The sequence below is a fragment of the Urocampus carinirostris genome, chromosome 7 (assembly GCF_059441175.1).
Source record: "Urocampus carinirostris isolate Australia breed hairy pipefish chromosome 7, RoL_Ucar_1.0, whole genome shotgun sequence".
In the NCBI taxonomy this organism is placed as follows: domain Eukaryota; kingdom Metazoa; phylum Chordata; class Actinopteri; order Syngnathiformes; family Syngnathidae; genus Urocampus; species Urocampus carinirostris.
The window spans coordinates 43,528,088-43,545,299 of NC_142355.1; the positions used below are offsets into that span (position 1 = coordinate 43,528,088).

The following is a 17,212-nucleotide window of genomic DNA, read 5'->3' on the forward strand; positions in this document are numbered from 1 at the left end:
CTAAAAACCCTTCAATTCTCTTTGTTTTGTCTACATGAAATGCTTACCATCCTTCACAGGAAAGCCAATAGTTTGTTTGAAAAGAATGCTGCTCCGATTTTACATCTAGCAGGCATTGAGATTAAAGTAGTAAAGGTATTGCATTTGTTCAAATAAAAACTGTCGGCTGGACTGAAATCGAGTATGACACAATGTGTTATATCCTTACAGACGGATTATGAAGGTCAAGCCAAAAAAATGATGGATCTCATGCAAGAGACCGACATGCTGATTGTAGCTGGAGGGGATGGTACTTTGCAGGAAGTTGTCACAGGTTTAATGCGGAGGGAAGATCAAGTACGTTTACTTTGACCGTAATGAGGAATTGTGGTTTTGCTGTTCATAGTTTGTGTGTTTTTACTTCTCTAACTTGTACTTTTTAACAGGACTCGTTTAGTCAAACACCAATTGGATTCATTCCCCTCGGAGCTCAAAATGTTTTGAGTCATAGTCTTAACATTATGAGTGACAACAAAGTCAAGTGAGTATTCAACTTTTTGTAATGACCATGCTAAAGTGAATAATAATAACCTTTAACAGTGATTTTAAAGGAGCCAATATTTTCTGATCTGGGCAATAGTGTGTGTAATATGTAAAAATAAAGTTCACAGTGCACCTTTAACATCAATATGTCGTTATTTGTGCAAAATTTATATGAACAACATTTGACTGCTGAAGATTTAGGCCCAATCCCATTTCTCTCACTCGGCCCTGAGAACCCTCCAGTGAGGTCCTTCGATAGAGGAGTGCCCTCCGCGAGTGGAGTGCAAAGTGGAGATGGTTTGGACAAGACTTGCAAGGTTCCACCCCTGTCCAGGAGATGGGGGTAATATTAATTGGCTGTAGACCTTAGTGACGTAAAGGCCTACGTCACATGTAAACAACTCGAGTCTCAACCTGTAGTGTGTCAGTTGGAGAGTTCGTGCAACGTTAAAAACGCCCGCTACAGCTGTGTTATTACCGATTGCCTGAAAGCTCATCATCTTTTCCGTGTCTCCAATCAACGGAGGAGAAATGTGCTATACTGAAGACAGCTTCGGCGCTATGTAGTGCTGATTCATCTTTACAAGGTACGTACACTCATTTAAAAAAATGACCCGTTCGGTCAAATACAGTAAGAGTTAACATACAATGCACGTTCGCATAATACCCTATGTTTGTGTAGACATAAATGGCAATCTACTTATTAGTATCTTAATGCCATTTTATGACATATAGTAGGGGTCTTGAATGTGTGACATGACGAAAAGTAAACAAACACAAGAACAGTCCACCTGACCCTTAAGCTGACATAATATCGTCACCAAACTTCCCTGTACGACCCAAAAACCTTAGTTCATAAGGAATTTAATTCAAAAGAGATGTCATTGGATATAAAAAAGGTCATTTCAACATTTTTTCATGATGCTTACATCACAGTTAAAGCGGTCTTTTTCTTTTCTATGCCCACATTTATGTCTAAATTGTTTGTTATCTATTGTGTTCCAGAGTGGCTGTCCCATAAGCGTGGACAGGTTGGACAGGAATGTTCCCATCCTGTGCTTATGGTTGGATGTGGAGTCAGAACTCATTCAGGACTTAAGGTTGAGCAAGAAGGTTATGTGGGCCCTGCAGGAGCTGCTAAAGAGGGAACAGGGCCGTGGCTGGAGGTCCTGATCTACGTGTACTGGCTGGCCCACGCTCTGTCCTACCGTGTGGTGTCACGGGTCTTCAGGGTTCCCAGGTCCACCGTACAAAGAATTGTCCACAGTTAATATGGAATAAATTGCCCAAAAGCCATATTTTGGGCTCTTTAAGTCAGACCCACATTTGCATTATGTGCTTTTCTGCATTACTATTCAATAAACATCTTCATTTTGAGTAACACCTTGGTGGTTTATTTATTATTATATTATTATTGGGCCAAAATACATAATAGTAAATAAATAATGTGTCACAAATTTTAACAAAAATATACCAATACTTCCATGAAGCTGGAAAACACCAACTGGAACTTCATTGAGTTCTTAATTAAAAAAAAAATATTTTCCTTTTATAAAACAAAGGGAAACATTGCAGAGATGTCACTGTTCTGGAAATTTGTCCACGAGCTTCCCAAAAAGGACAGGAACCGCTCAGTTTTGGCCACAGTTTCTTCGAGCCTATTCCTCACTCCGGCAGACTCCACTTTCAAAAAGTCAAGGAGTGTATCATGCTTCTTTTTTTCTGGGTGATTTGGGGTTTGGCGCCGGATTAGAAGGTGCCAACGACGTGCCCGGTGGTGTGGATGGCGTGGTAGCTGTGATGGTGACCAGCTCTTCCACGGGACGTTCTACAGTGGCCTTTAGGTTGGGTGGAAAAAACAAGAATTACTTAATGCTGATGTATTGTACAAAAACAACTGTGTATAGGATGCTCAACAAGTTGATGTGAGACAGGAAATTATAGGATGTGTTCTGGATAATTATTTGATAGTGAATAGATACACAAAATTGACATGTTATTCTTATGGCTGTATGAGCCTTCTATTGGCCAGCATCACATATGCTTTAGAATTGTCTCCACATTTGGACAACATTTTGAGAAGGTAATTAGTTTACTTAATATGTGTTTACAGAGAAGGCAGTGGACTATGTGATAGTAGTTTGTTTCAACTGTATTTCCACGTGAAATTCGGAGACATTACTCATCATGCATGATGAAAACTAATGCATTCTGATCTCACATGAAAGAATCATATTGTAAATAAAACACGACACCCGAAATTGTGTGCAGTAAACAAGCGCTTATGTCCAGAACGGTATTCTGACTATGCTCCTTTAGCGACTGGCCATGTACAGTAGATGTAAAAGCACGACTCGTTTAAGATAAAAACAGGGATGGGCTGAACCGTGATTTTCTGCACAGTTATCCTACTTTACAGTTTGTAGCGTGAAGATTTTTTTTTTGCCAGCTCCCTTGGTAGATTAGTGCACTTCGTAAAGTAGCGATTTTGCAATGTTTGTGTTTTAACGCGAAAATACGATTTTCTATTGCATTTACGTCTAACTAAGATATCTCAATAGATTTTGTTGCAAATACATGCGTGGTTGTGGAAAACTACTTACATTTGTGCGGTTCCTTTCCGGGCATCAGATTCAGATTCAGATCTACTTTATTGTCATTCTAGTACACGTGTATACAGAACGAAATGTCGATGCATGATGTTTGTTGATATTGAGAATTCGTAAAGCCTTCTGGGTAGTCACTTCGCTGTCAAGTGAGGTCGAGAGCCCCCTCGGTCTTGAAGTGGTTACGACATGGTTTGAGGGCACTTCTGCCTCGGTCTTGAGAGTATCGGGACACACCCCATTTTCACGTGAACGCGCAAACCGAGTGACTAGGGCACATAGCGAGTGAAAGTGCGAAGAATGGGACGCAGCCTTAATCTACTCTGGTTATGCAAACAAAAACCAAGTGTTTTCTTAAAGGATTCTAGACTCATGCTAGATTCTACATAGACCTCGAAAGTATTACCGTACTTTCCGCACTTTAAGGCGCACCTAAAAGCTTTTATTTTTTTCAAAAGCTGACCATGCGCCTTATAATACAGTGTGCCTTATATATGGATCAATATTAAGTCGCAAAGTCTTGCAACTAAGCAGCCGCCGACTAGATTTTCCCCCGAAGGCGAAGTAGTCCGCGGTGTATGCTGGTATTTATATACCGGCGTTTCATTTCCTAACCAATGTGTCAATCATCATTTGAATCAGTCACTATTGGCTAAAGTTATTCGGAGGTAAAGGGGGCGGATCATTTTTATCATTTACAGGCTTGCATAGGCTAAAGGGGCGAAACAAAGCTTGCAATTGGCCAAAAAAGATGAATGTGAATCACATGTTGGGTTTCACTACGGCATAGAGAAAACATTTTTTACTATTCTGTATTTGTAAATATTTTACTCTCCTGGATTTACTACACTCACGGTTGTAAGAAGACCATGGTTACGTATCACTATTGAACGTGATCGCTGCAAGAGAACTTAGGTGAGCCATGTGGCTTTATATTTTCCTAGTATCTTGTTTCAGACTGATCTTGATGTTTCAATTTTTAAATGTATTTCAATGCAATTCAAAGTGTTTGTTGTCATATGCACAGTAAAGAACCCCTTTTCCCTGCACAATAAAATTCTTACTTTGCTGTCCACACAGTTGCCAGCAAAATATAAAATGGAAACTAATAAATGTTTGGCATTTCTTGAATCCCAAGACTTTAACCTTCCGAATGATATTTTGAACGATGCATTTGAGTGATTGGTGACATCGTACAGACACCGTTTCCGTACATGTTTAAGACACGTATTTGCTTCTTTGCAAGCTTTCGGAATGTTAAGGGGGTAATAAGTTTGACTGAACTATCTGTCTGTTTTGTCGACGTTCCCATTGTAGCGCCTTATAATCCGGTGCGCCTTATATATGGAAAATATAGGACCAAAAACTATTTTTGGGGGGTGCGTCCTATAACCCAGTGCGCCTTATAGTGCGGAAAATACGGTGATATAATTATTTCAGCAATATTATTTTATATAATGTACAATATTGTTGTGAACTGAAATGAAATGAAATTCTTACTTTGCTGTCCCCACAGTTGCCAGCGAAAAAGAAAATAGAAACTAAGAAATGGTTAGCATTTCTTGAATCCCAAGAGTTTAACCCTCCAAATGGTATGTGGAATGACACCTTTGAGTTATTGGTGACATCGTACAGACACCGTGTCTTTACGTGTCTGAGACACGTATTTGCTTCTTTGCGAGCCGTCGGAATGTTAAGGGATTAATATGTTTGACCGAACTACGGTTCTGGATGGGCTCATATTTGCGGAAGCTAAAGCTTGTACCAAACAATCGTTTGATTCCAGTTTCATTTAACTTGCCACCAACACATCTCTTTATTCGGGATTTTTTAAAGAAGTTTGATTTAGAAACACAAGAAAGTCACACTTTACAAAACCACAGGGCCCTTATTGCTATTGTGCAAGTGCGAGCAACAGTAAGTCCTGTGCGGGGGCTTGCGTTTGGCGAACCTACAACGGTTTGGAGCAACGTGAATCATCCTGCCCTCCCAAACAGACTACGAGACTTGTCATGGATGGTGGCTCATGAGGTTCTCCCAGTCAGAGCCGTAATGCACCACCGAGGAATGTCAGCGACTTCGACATGCCCTCGACCTGGCTGTGGCGCCCAGGAGTCGGTGAGGCACCTTTTTTGTGAGTGCAGCGCTGCCGAGGACTTGTGGACAATGGCCGACCAACTAGGAAAATTCCCGGACTTGCCAGCAGGGGAGGTCCCTGATGCACAGTACGTGCTTTACGGGGTGAGTCGGTCGAGGAGGTCTCGGAACGACTTTGCCAGGGATTGGCTCACTCTCGCTGCCATCTGGACCTCTAGAAACCTGCTGGTATGGAGGTGCAGGCAGATCCCCCCAGTGGCTGTGCTCCAAATGGCTGTAGATACCATACAATCTGTGAGCGGCGGGCCTAGGACGCAGCCATAAAGAAGAATCGTCTGCACCCACCCGGAGTGGGGAACCGGGGCTACACTGTGGGGGTCCCGGCAGCAACGGCCTGGGTTGTGGAAAGTAGAAGTAAGAAGGGAGAGGACCCACAAAGAGGACTGGAGGATGCTGCTTGGGAGGGTGGGATGGCAGAGCTATGCCCTTGCACAATAGTTTTGCCCTTTACACTTTGGTTAACTACTATTAAAAGATAATAACTCTGAAATTGTTTAATTGATGTTGAAAATGTCAGGAAAAAGTGTTAAAATGTCATATCGTCACGTCATATTGTCAGATATAACAAAATTGTGATTATGCTTGATGGTTGTTGAGATTGTCGTGTTTGTTTTGCTGCTGTTGGTGTCGGTGGATTTGTTCAGAACAAAAAAAAATCGACTTTGGCCTGGACGGATCTATTGACACTAATAAAGATGTTATACAACGAAATTGTGAATACGCTTGATTGCTATTAAGATTTTCGAGAAGGGTTGTTCAAACCTCACATTGTGTTTGCTGTTAAACGTCATATTGAAATATAATATTGTGAATGTGCTTGATTGCTGTTGAGATTGTCAAGATTGTTTTCTGTTATTAGTGTCAATAAATTTGTTCAAACCCAAAAAAAACTACCTGACTGTTTTGTTGACATTCCCACTGTAGCGCCTTCTAGTCCAGTGCGCCTTATATATGGAAAATATAGGACAAAAAACTATTTTTGGGGTGTGTGACTTATCAACCAGTGCGTCTTATAGCCGTGAAAATACGGTATTTGAACACCTTGCTATTTTGCTATTTCTCCCACTAAGACATCATGGATGGGTCTGGAATTTTGAAAAGAAAACACCAGAAATCCCAATGCAAGATTTTTTTAACTATTTATTTGTGTGATAGATAGATACTTTATTCATCCCCGAAGGGAAATTCACATTTCCAGCAGCATCCCTGAGCTGAGAACAATACAATAATAAAGCATAAAAAGAATACAATATACAAACACCCAGTGTGACGTGCAAATGCCCACTGTAGCGTGTTATATAGAATATCTAAATAGTGCTACACAGAATACATATTGCAATAAAATTTGGTAATATGCAATGTGGGTGGTGTGGTTTAATGTGGGCTTTTACTCTGCCGGGTAGAGTTAAAGAGCCTCATGGTATGAGGAAGAAAAGATCTCTTCAGTCTGTCCGTAGTACAAGACAGTGACAGCAGTCTGTCGCTGAAACTGCTCTTCTGTCTGGAGATAATGCTGTGTAGTGGATGCGATGGATTGTCCATGATTGACCGCAGCTTTTCCAGTGCCCGTCTCTCAGCTACTGTTGTTAGGCTGTCCAGCTCTTTGCCCACAACAGAGCTCGCTTTCCTAGCCAGTTTATTGAGACGAGAGGCATCCTTCTTCTTGACGCTGCCTCCCCAACACGCTGTCGCATCGAAGAGGGCGCTTGCCACAACTGTCTCATAGAATATTTTCAGGAGCTTTTTGCAGATTTTGAAGGAGGCCAGCCTTCTGAGGAAGTAAAGTCGGCTTTGCTCTTTCCTACATAGAGCTTCTGTGTTGGCAGTCCAGTCCAGTTTGTTGTCCAGCTGCACACCCAGGTATTTGTAGGTCTGGACAAATTCTACACATTCTCCTTTGATGGTTACAGGAACCGGGTGAGTTCTGGTTCTCCTGAAGTCCACCACCATCTCCCTGGTCTTGGCGGTGTTCAAGTGCAGGTGGTTTGCGTCGCTCCATCGGACAAAGTCCTGAATCAATTTCCTGTACTCCTCCTCCTGCCCATTTCTGATACATCCCACGATCGCAGTGTCGTCGGCAAACTTTTGCACATGGCAGGACTCAGAGTTGTACTTAAAGTCCGATGTATACAGAGTGAATAGGAACGGAGAGAGCACGGTCCCCTGCGGAGATCCTGTGCTGCTAACCACAGTGTCCGATGTACAGCCCCCCTGTTTCACATACTGGGGTCTGCCTGTCAGGTAGTCAGTAATCCATTCTACAAGGTGTGAGCTAACTCCCATCTCTGTCAGTTTCCTACTCAGTAGCAGAGGCTGTATGGTACTGAAGGCACTGGAGAAGTCCAAAAATGTAATCCTCACAGCCCCCTTAGCCCTATCCAGGTGAGAGAGGGATCGGTGTAACATATATACTATAGCATCCTCCACTCCCAGCTTCTCCTGGTAAGCAAATTGCAGAGGGTCGATGCCCATGACGGACCTGTAGCCCCAAGTGGTGCAGCAGCAACCGCTCCATAGTTTTCATCACATGTGATGTCAGGGCAACCGGCCTGAAGTCGTTGAGTTCCTCGGGTCTTGATTTCTTTGGGACTGGGATGATGCAGGATGTTTTCCACAGCTGAGGGACCCTCCCCTGTTCAAGGCTCAGGTTGAAGATGCGCTGTAGAGGGTCTCCCAGCTCAGACACACAGGCTTTCAGCAGTCAGGGGGATACTCCATCTGGACCAGCTGCCTTGCTGGTTCGCAGCCTTCCCAGCTCTCCACACACCTGGGCTGCAGTTATTTTTAGTGGGGGGATGTCTTCCATGCTGGTGTCCAGCGGGGGAGGGGGACGGACAGCTGCAGTACTCAGGGGGGAGGATGAGGCGGAGTGGTCAAACCTGTTGAAAAAGTTGTTCAACTGGTTGACTCGCCCCACATCTACATCCACAGCCACACCCTGCTTGGTGCTGCAGCCAGTAATTGTTTTTATCCCTTCCCACACCTCCTTCATGTTGTTGTTCTGCAGCTTTTTCTCCAACTTCCTCCTGTACTGCTCCTTTCCGGAGCTGGACTCTGAGCTCCTTCTTTACTCGTTTTAGCTCTGCTGATCACCATTTTTAAAGGCCCTCTTCTTTTGGTTCAGAAGGCACTTGATGTCGCTCGTGATCCAGGGCTTGTTGTTGGCATAGCAGCGTACAGTCTTTATAGGAACAACATTGTCCATGCAGAAGTTAATGTAGTCAGTAGTGCAGTTTGCCATCTCCTCAATGTCCCCACTGCTAGACCCTAGCAGGACATCCCAGTCCGTACGTCCAAAGCAGTCTCTCAGAGCCTGCTCTGCCTCGGTGGACCATTTTCTAAAAGAGCGTGTGGTTGTTGGTAGCCTCCTCACTTTTGGTTTGTACTGTGGTTTAAGCAGAATGAGGTTGTGGTCTCCTTTTCGAAGGGCAGGCAGTGGTTTTGCACTTTATGCATTTTTGATGTTTGCATACAGAAGGTCAATAGTCCTATTTCCCCTGGTCTTGCAGTCCACATACTGGACGAAAGAGGGCAGTGTCTTATTAAGAGTCACGTGGTTGAAGTCCCCAGAGATTAACATTGCAGCTTCCGGGTGTTGTGTTTGTAGCTTTGCCACCGCGGAGTGGATGACGTCACACGCTACTTCCGCATCAGCGCGCGGTGGGATGTAAACAATAACAGCAATGGCGTGTCCGAACTCTCTGGGAATGTACCGTATATTCCGCACTATAGGGCGCACCGGGTTATAGGGCGCACCCCCAAAAAATAGTTTTTGGTCCTATATCTTCCATAGATAAGGCGCACCGGATTATAAGGCGCTACAATGGGAACGTCGACAGAACAGTCAAATGATTCAGTCAAACTGATTACCCCCTTAATATTCCAAAGCTTGCAAAGAAGCAAATACTTGTCATAGACACGTGCGGATGTGGTGTCCGTACGATGTCACTTAAATGCGTCATTTCAAATATCATTCGGAAGTTTAAAGTCTTGGGATTCAAGAAATGCCAACCATTCCTTAGTTTCTATTTTCTTTTTCGCTCGCAACTTTACTGTGCATATGACAAACACTTAGAATTGAGTTGAATTCACTCAACTCATCACAGCAACATCAAGATCGTTCTAAAACAAGATACCGGGAAAATATAAAGCCGCATAACTCACCTAAGTTCTCACCTTCAATAATGATACGCAATCATGGTCTTCTTACAACCGTGAGTGTAGTAAATCCAGGAGAGTAAAATATTTACAAATACAGACTAATGAAACATGTTTCTTTATGGCGTATTTTAGCAAGCTTGCTATTCAGTAATATTTTTCGGCCAAACGCAGGATTTGTTTTGGCCCTCTAGCGTATCCGAGGCTCCGAATAACTTCAGCCAATAGCGATCGATGTAACGGATGATTGACACATCTTTTTCGGCCAATTGCAGGGTTTGTTTTGGCCCTCTAGCCTATCCGAGGCTCCGAATAACTTCAGCCAATAGCGATCGATTTAACGGATGATTGACACATCTTTTTCGGCCAATTGCAGGGTTTGTTTTGGCCCTCTAGCATATCCAAGGCTCCGAATAACTTCAGCCAATAGCGATCGATTTAACGGAGGATTGACAAATCTTTTTCGGCCAATTGCAGGGTTTGTTTTGGCCCTCTAGCCAATCCGAGGCTCCGAATAACTTTAGCCAATAGCGATCGATTCAAATGATGATTGACACATTGGTTAGCCAATGAAACGCCGGTATATAAATCCCAGCATACACCGCAGACTACTCCACGTTCGGGGGAAAATCGAGTCGGCGGCTGTTGCGTAAGTTGCGAGACCTTGCGAATTTAATATTGAGCCATATATAAGGCGCACTGTATTATAAGGCGCATGGTCAGCTTTTGAAAAAAATAAGACTTTTAGGTGCGCCTTATAGTGCGGAAAATACGGTAATAGGGACGCAGACCTACGGCCAAAAGTGCGACATCACGGCAGCAGATAAAGCTTTGTTTTTACATGCCCGGGGTTACACCACCTCGTGCTCACGTAGATTGCCAGTCCCCCTCCTTTGCGCTTCCCACTGACTTTTGTGCCTCTGTCAGCCCGAACTGCGCAGAAGCCGGTTAGCGCGACGTTAGCGTCCGGGATGCTAGACGTGAGCCACGTTTCCGTAAATCAAAGCAAGCTGCACTCTCTGTATGCTTTGATGTCTTTCACAAGCACAGCCAGTTCGTCGATCTTATTTGGTAGGGAGTTGACATTCCCCATGATTATGGACGGTACCGAGGGCTTATATCGCCACTTCATCGCTAGCCGCTTAGCATTTACCTTAGCACCGGCTCTGCACCCCCGGTAGGGTCGCCTCACCTCGTTAGGTAAAAGGGGGACCACGCCGGCTCGAGAATTCTTCAGGTCGAGGAGTTGATTCCTCGAATAAGCGCATTTTTGCGCGTTAAAACCCATATCCATAGGATAGAAAGTAATCCAAAGTGCTACAAGTGTTGCAAGGCAGCCACTGAAGATGTAAGCAAAAAAAAACAAAAACAATAAACCACAAAAGTAGCGAAAATAACACGGGAGCTGCTGGAATGGCTGCCATTCGCGACGGCGCCGGAAGTAGATGCAGCAAATGAGTATTTGAACACCTTAGAAAATGCGTGTGAATGTCGTATGCACAGCTTTTGTTTGCTATTACAGAGGTAAAACATTTCCTGTAGTCGTTTACCAGGTTTGCACACACTGCAGGATGGATCTTGGCCCACTCCTCTACAAAGATCTTATCTAGATCAGTCAGGTTTATGGTCTATCACTGAGAAACACTGAGTTTGAGCTCCCTCCAAAGATTTTCGATTGGGTTCAGGTCTGGAGACGGGCTGGACCATGCTAGAACCTTGATATGCTTCTTACGGAGCCACACCTTGGTTTTCCTGGCTGTGTACGTCAGGTAGTTGTCTTGTTGGAAGACCCAGCCATGACACATCTATAATGCTCTGACTGTGAGAAGGTTGTTCCCCAAAATATCACAATACACGGCCCCGGTCATCCTCTCTTTAATGCAGTGCACTCGTTCTGTCCCATGTGCAGAAAAACACCCCAAAGCATAAGGTTACAAGTTATAATCTTACTAATAGTATGGGGTGGACAGGTGTCTTTATGCAGCTAACGACCTCAAACAGGTGCATCTGATTCAGGATGATACATGGAATGCAGGTGGACTTCTAATGAGCGGACTATGAGGTGTTTCAGGGTCAGAATTCTTGATGCTACACAGGTGTTCAAATACTTATTTACAGCTGTATTAAACAAATAAATTGTTAAAAAAAATCATGCATTGCGATATCTGGATTTTCCTTTTTAGTTTCACTCTCACAGTTGACAGACGGCTCCATGAATTTTAAGTGGGAGAAATGGCAAAAGTCGCAGGGTGTTTAAATACTTATATCCTCTACTGTACGTTTTCCTTTTTTTAAAATACCCACAAATTTGCAGGAATATTACATCAGCAACTCTGTCTATCCTGAAGGGAGAAACTGTGCCTTTGGATGTGCTTCAAATAAAAGTGAGAAACATCCTTTTTAATATATTTGTAAGGAAATAATTTTGATGATATATTTTAATACAATATTAAGATATATGTAAATGTTTGGTCTTGTTTGTGTTTTTAGGGGGAAATTGAGAAACCAGTCTTTGCACTGATGGGACTGCGTTGGGGTGCCTTTAGGGATGTTTCTGCAACTGTTAGCAAGTATGAATTTGGATCACCTTAATTGTGTTTTATATATAACATTTAAATTGTTCCCTTTGTAATGTAGTAGAAGATGATCTATAGACCAGTTTTGACAAAGATGATTTTGTGCCAATCCTACCAAATGAAATTGTGTAGGTTTAAAGTTACTGTCGCATAATGCCCCTTTACTTCAAAATGTGATATTTGTGTGTAGGGCGTGAAATAACCTTGCATGAACATTATTCAGATATTGGTACCTTGGACCACTGAAGACAAATGCTGCTTTTTGGTTTCGTACCCTTCAGGTAGGTCTGTCATTCTGAATGAGCTCAAACTGTGATGTCACCCATCAGTCATGTATTTGCATTGTGCATTGCTGTCATCTGACATAGGAGTGGCCTTTAATTCATGATGTCACAGTTACCTACTTGTCGCCAAGCCTTCGACCTCCAGACTTGCCTCCTCACAAGCCTGCCAGACCCAACCTGCTGTATCGCATTATCCGCAGGTTAAAAAACTACATAAATCCACCTACTGGAGGTAAAATCAACTTGCCGGTGAGCTTTTTTCCAAAACAAAAGACATTCACTCTTGACTTATGTATCTGCAGAGCCTCCAAAAGCTGTGGATCCAGAGCAGTGGGAGGAACAAAGACTGTCATCAGCGGAATTTTTCATTCAAACACACAACAGGAATCCACTTGAGTGTGTCAGTATAACTTTAAAATCATACACAGAATGCACTGATATAGTTTTTTTTTTCACAATTTTTCTTCTATTCTGACTATGTATTTGTAGCGCAATACCGACTCCATGACGATTTGTGCAGAGCCTGACAACTTAACTGTGGGCGAATTTATCACCATTGGGTTAGTATCATAATCTACCAACCGTCCATGCCCCAACAAATAAATGTGAAACTGCATGTGAATAAATGTTCCTCCTCCTCTTGCCCTTAGAAAACAAAAGCATGAAGACCCATCTGTTCTCACTGCAAACTCCACCAAGCTTGAAGCTAGTGCTTGCCGTTTGCAGCTACCAGAGGTCATTTCATAAAACCAGGGTTGGGGAGTAACAGAATACACGTAACAGCGTTACTTAATTACGTTACAAACAATGTGGGCGGGGCGTATAGACAACAGTGAGCGACTCAGTCGCTTTTTCTGATGGCATGGCTTTATTATTTATTCCTTATTATGCAAACTTATCTCAAAAGTCAATAGAAAAGGGTCACAATTCTTAAATACAGAGTTATATTCATATTATGAAGGTGTTCAAAGACTTTATTAACCTTGTAAGCAATGAGGAAGTCGTCAGCCCGGTACCAACTTCACATAGAAATTGATTCAGATTTTTCAGCTCTGACAGTCTCATACTGCAAATGTAAAGCAGCGTATGTAAACTTTGTTTTCATTTTAACAGACCTTAATGAGTTTTGGATACACCTCACTCTTATTTCTTGGCGCATCTAAAGCTTTTAACAGGGTCTTCGCGGATCCTTGAAAAGTCTTAAAAAGCATTAAAATTATTATTCTGGAAATAAGGCCAGAATTTGCATTAAATGTCCTGAATCTAATTGTTGGAAGTCTAAAAAATGGGAACATATTAACAAGATTTATATTTGTTTGAACTGAAAAAAAATTGAGTAACATTTATCAATTGTCTTTTTTTCAAATAATTTACCGATTTACTTTAGTAGATTGCGCGACCACATTCCAGAACTATCAAAACAGTGGTGTGGTTTCAGTCAGGTCTTTAAGAGCAGGGGCATGTCTTTAGTCTACCCACAATAAACATAGCAACTTTGGACGTTTACTTTGGACTGTGGGAAAATGTAATGGGAAGTGGCTGTCCGATGACAGTTTTTGGCCATGGCTAAAAGCTGTGCCAGGTAACGTGTATGAGGCACGATGCATTTTTTTTTGTTTGTTTTAATTGTGTTTTATTTTGTCGAATCTGTCTTAAATTTGATTTCACAGGGCATTTAAAAAATTCTTAAAGTATTGAATTTAACTTGCCTTAATTTATAGGAACCCTGTAGAAAAGAAGCAGTTTTCTTTAGGCTGTCTATGGAGATAACTTTATAATATCAACCTATGACAGAACGAACCCATTCAGAGGAATTTAAGGGCGTAATCAGGTTTCTATTTCATGGTAGTTTACAAAATTAACATGACAGGGAGGAGCTACACGTCATGTTGTGAGGCTGACAGGGTGCTGTGATAATTCCCACCCAACAGCAACGTAAACATCAATTTAATAAAAATAAACCACTTACTGTAGAACAAATAACTGTTCTGGTTCCCATCAATCATCTTTACTTTGAATTTAACATGAGAGCGCATGCACGCCTTTATCCACTTCAACCAAATTAGTTCTTGGCTAAGGAAAAGGGACCGACGTTACCCCTACCCATCATTCCGCATACCTCTGATCAAGTTTCGGCTTGGCGTACTGAGAAGAGCTGGCTCCAGATTTTTTTTAAATATTTTTAATGATATATTATTAAAATGATAGAACATTATGACCCAAATCATGTACTAATTACATTCTTTTTGTTAGTTATCAAGCTATATTTTGGCCTCGTTTTAGCTAGCTACGTAACTTATTTTATTTTATGTTTTAGCTTTTTATGTATTTAGTCGGCTTTTTACTGATTTAGCTATCTAGCTCCCGTCTAGTTACCTGTTTACTTTTCTTGCTAACTATCAAGCTACTTTTTTTGCTATTTAGCAAGCCATCTCACTAAGTTGCTATTTTAGAAATTCATATTAAACTGGGTGCCTGTTGAGCTAATTAGTTAGGTTGGAGACTCCTGATTTATCTTAAACAAAATTGAGTCATTTTAATTACATTGTTTTTGTCTTTTGTTTGCGTATTTGACTAATCCAAAAGTCATCTGAAGTAATTCAGTTACATTACTTTAACAAAGTATTCGGATTACATTACTCGTTACATTTTTCAACAGATAACTAGTAACTGTATGGGATTACATTTTTAAAGTAACCATCCTAACCCTGCATACTGCTTTTTTATGACATAAGGCAAACAAAGTGAGTCTCTCGGTGTCCTTCTGTTGTCACTCTGCAGGACGCCACCGGCTTTTTCAACATCGACAACGAGGAGTATGAAGCTATGCCTGTGGAAATAAGACTGCTGCCACAGAAACTACGTTTTTTTATCAGTGCAGAGCGAAAACGGGAGCTCCTGTCACAAAAACGGTGAAGAGAAACTAGATGAGACTTTGCATACCCTTCAAAAATTGATAAAACTATTGACCGGAAGATAAAAAGGATTCTAACAGCTTTAAATAGTCATGGAATGTGATTTGGATAATGAGTGCGCTTTTGCAAAGGTTTTTAAAGGGACAGTTTGTATTATTTGACCACTAAATGTCAGAATGGTGTAGTATAACCGTAAACAAGTGCAAAAGGAAGAAGACGAACTACAGCGACTCAAAGTGACCAAAATGTAGTTTGACTTTTATTGTTCCAAGTCTTTTGTAGATTTGTTGGGGTACCTGTAGCAGAAAGATGGCGGGCAATTATGTAGGCATCCTTTAGGCGAGAATCATATTTTGTAAAATAAATGCTAACTTCTTGACATTCAAGGATTTTTAAAAATGTGTGTATATAATATTTCATGTATTTTTGCTTATTTGAATTAGTTTTTTTAAATGAAGTTTTATTTTACCTTTAGAATATGCAAAATAATACACACTGTCCCTTTCATTTCTATTGGTGGTTTTTGAATGTGCTTTTTATCTGCACTCTTTTAAGTAGTGTCCATCAATAACTGGTAGGACTGCAATATCCAAACTATGATCCGAAGGTCTGTGCTCCTCCCAGCTGCATTTCAGCAGTATGAAACGTATTGTATAAATGTTTTTTTTTAAGGTTTTTTTTTTGGTGAACTTTGTAACATTTACCTCATTTACTGCCAGCCTAGTAATGGTGGATCAATGACTGTTCCTCGATGGCAGTTTGTTAAATATCCAGTTATGAAGATTAACCATTCACAAGTATGAAAGCATAAAAAAATGCTTGTTTTTGGTAACCAAACTAACTTTATAGACCCCAACATAAGTACATTTATCTTTTTATCTTTGCAATGTCCACTTCATGTCCGGTAAAGTGCTATGAAATCTGGTTGGTTGGATCTCTTAACCACTTGGGTCATAGGGGTACCATTTGCTGTGGTATGTCTTGGGCAAGTACAGCCTGGTGGTGCCCATTCCTCTCCAGGCCAATGTATGTTTCCACCCAGTCTCAAACGGGACTTTTTGCATGTTGGGCGAATGTGCAAACTACTGCACTACGATGACTTTGTTAAATCACACTGCAATACACAGATGGCTGTTTCATTAGGTCAGTAGTTTTTATATAATGAGGCGGTAAACCCTGAGGGGGGTGTGGGTGCGTTTAACGAGAAACTTTTTGTTTTAACTTTCCCATAATAAAGCATGATTGGCTCTCCTCTACCCTAGGAAGTAGTGGCGTTCTCAGTGGCAGTGTTTTGTTTACAATTAGCCACCACGCGCATTAAACACAGAGTAATGATATATGGTCTGCATTTATATAGCTCTTTTCAAGTCATTGAGGAATGACACAAAGTGTAGCAAGCCCTCAAGCGATCCCATTATAAGAAGCCTTAAACACGGAAGCGTAGACAGGCGAAGAGAGCAAGGGTAAAGAGAAAACAAAAGTCTCCTATGGTAGCACATCACTGCTACCTTGGGGGGAGAGCAGCGAAAACCGGTGTGCTTGCTTTGTTCAAAATGTTGGCAGCTGACAGCACAATTCCAAATAAATATCACCTAAAGACATATCCCTATCACCCTGATAACACGCTTGACTTTATCTACAGCGATAATGCACAGAAAGGTGTAGATTTGGCATGGATAGAGGTGACGTGTTACCATTAATATCAAGCAATCTTTTGTCCCCATCAACATTGTGATCACCTAAAATAATATTGATCTTAGGTGGGCGCGAGAGGATTTCTTCTTCCAAGGGGAAGCACTGCATCAGGTAAAGGTTGGAAACGTGTTTACAGGTTCTTTGCCCCACCATTGGGTAAGGTTGCTTGCATACATGAAACTGGTCTCGAAGTGAAAAATTCATGTACGAGAGGCTCCCTCTGTGTTATTTAGTCGTTGAGCCTGTACCTTGCTGCCACTTTGAACTTTTCAATAATTGCAATAAAGGGTTCAAATGGA

At 41.7% G+C, this 17,212-nt stretch overlaps 1 protein-coding gene and 1 long non-coding RNA gene across 3 annotated transcripts in view; both read left to right on the forward strand.

Annotated features, from left to right (window-relative positions):
• agk (acylglycerol kinase) overlaps positions 1–17,212 on the forward strand; it is a 32,749-nt gene extending 15,537 nt beyond the window's left edge. Inside the window, exons 4-14 of one of the 2 annotated variants that reach the window (XM_088341063.1) lie at positions 60–135; positions 211–336; positions 426–520; positions 11,758–11,854; positions 11,934–12,013; positions 12,243–12,300; positions 12,388–12,535; positions 12,606–12,703; positions 12,793–12,863; positions 12,954–13,038; positions 15,085–17,212. In XM_088341063.1, coding sequence (XP_088197189.1) covers positions 60–135; positions 211–336; positions 426–520; positions 11,758–11,854; positions 11,934–12,013; positions 12,243–12,300; positions 12,388–12,535; positions 12,606–12,703; positions 12,793–12,863; positions 12,954–13,038; positions 15,085–15,219 — 1,069 coding nt within the window. In that variant the 3' untranslated portion in view covers positions 15,220–17,212. The remainder of the gene's footprint in view (positions 1–59; positions 136–210; positions 337–425; positions 521–11,757; positions 11,855–11,933; positions 12,014–12,242; positions 12,301–12,387; positions 12,536–12,605; positions 12,704–12,792; positions 12,864–12,953; positions 13,039–15,084) is intronic. The other variant, XM_088341064.1, reaches the window with a different exon arrangement.
• On the forward strand, positions 557–1,903 carry LOC148363386 (uncharacterized). Its single transcript, XR_015850997.1, has 2 exons — positions 557–1,109; positions 1,528–1,903. It is a non-coding gene; the product is annotated as an uncharacterized LOC148363386 (long non-coding RNA).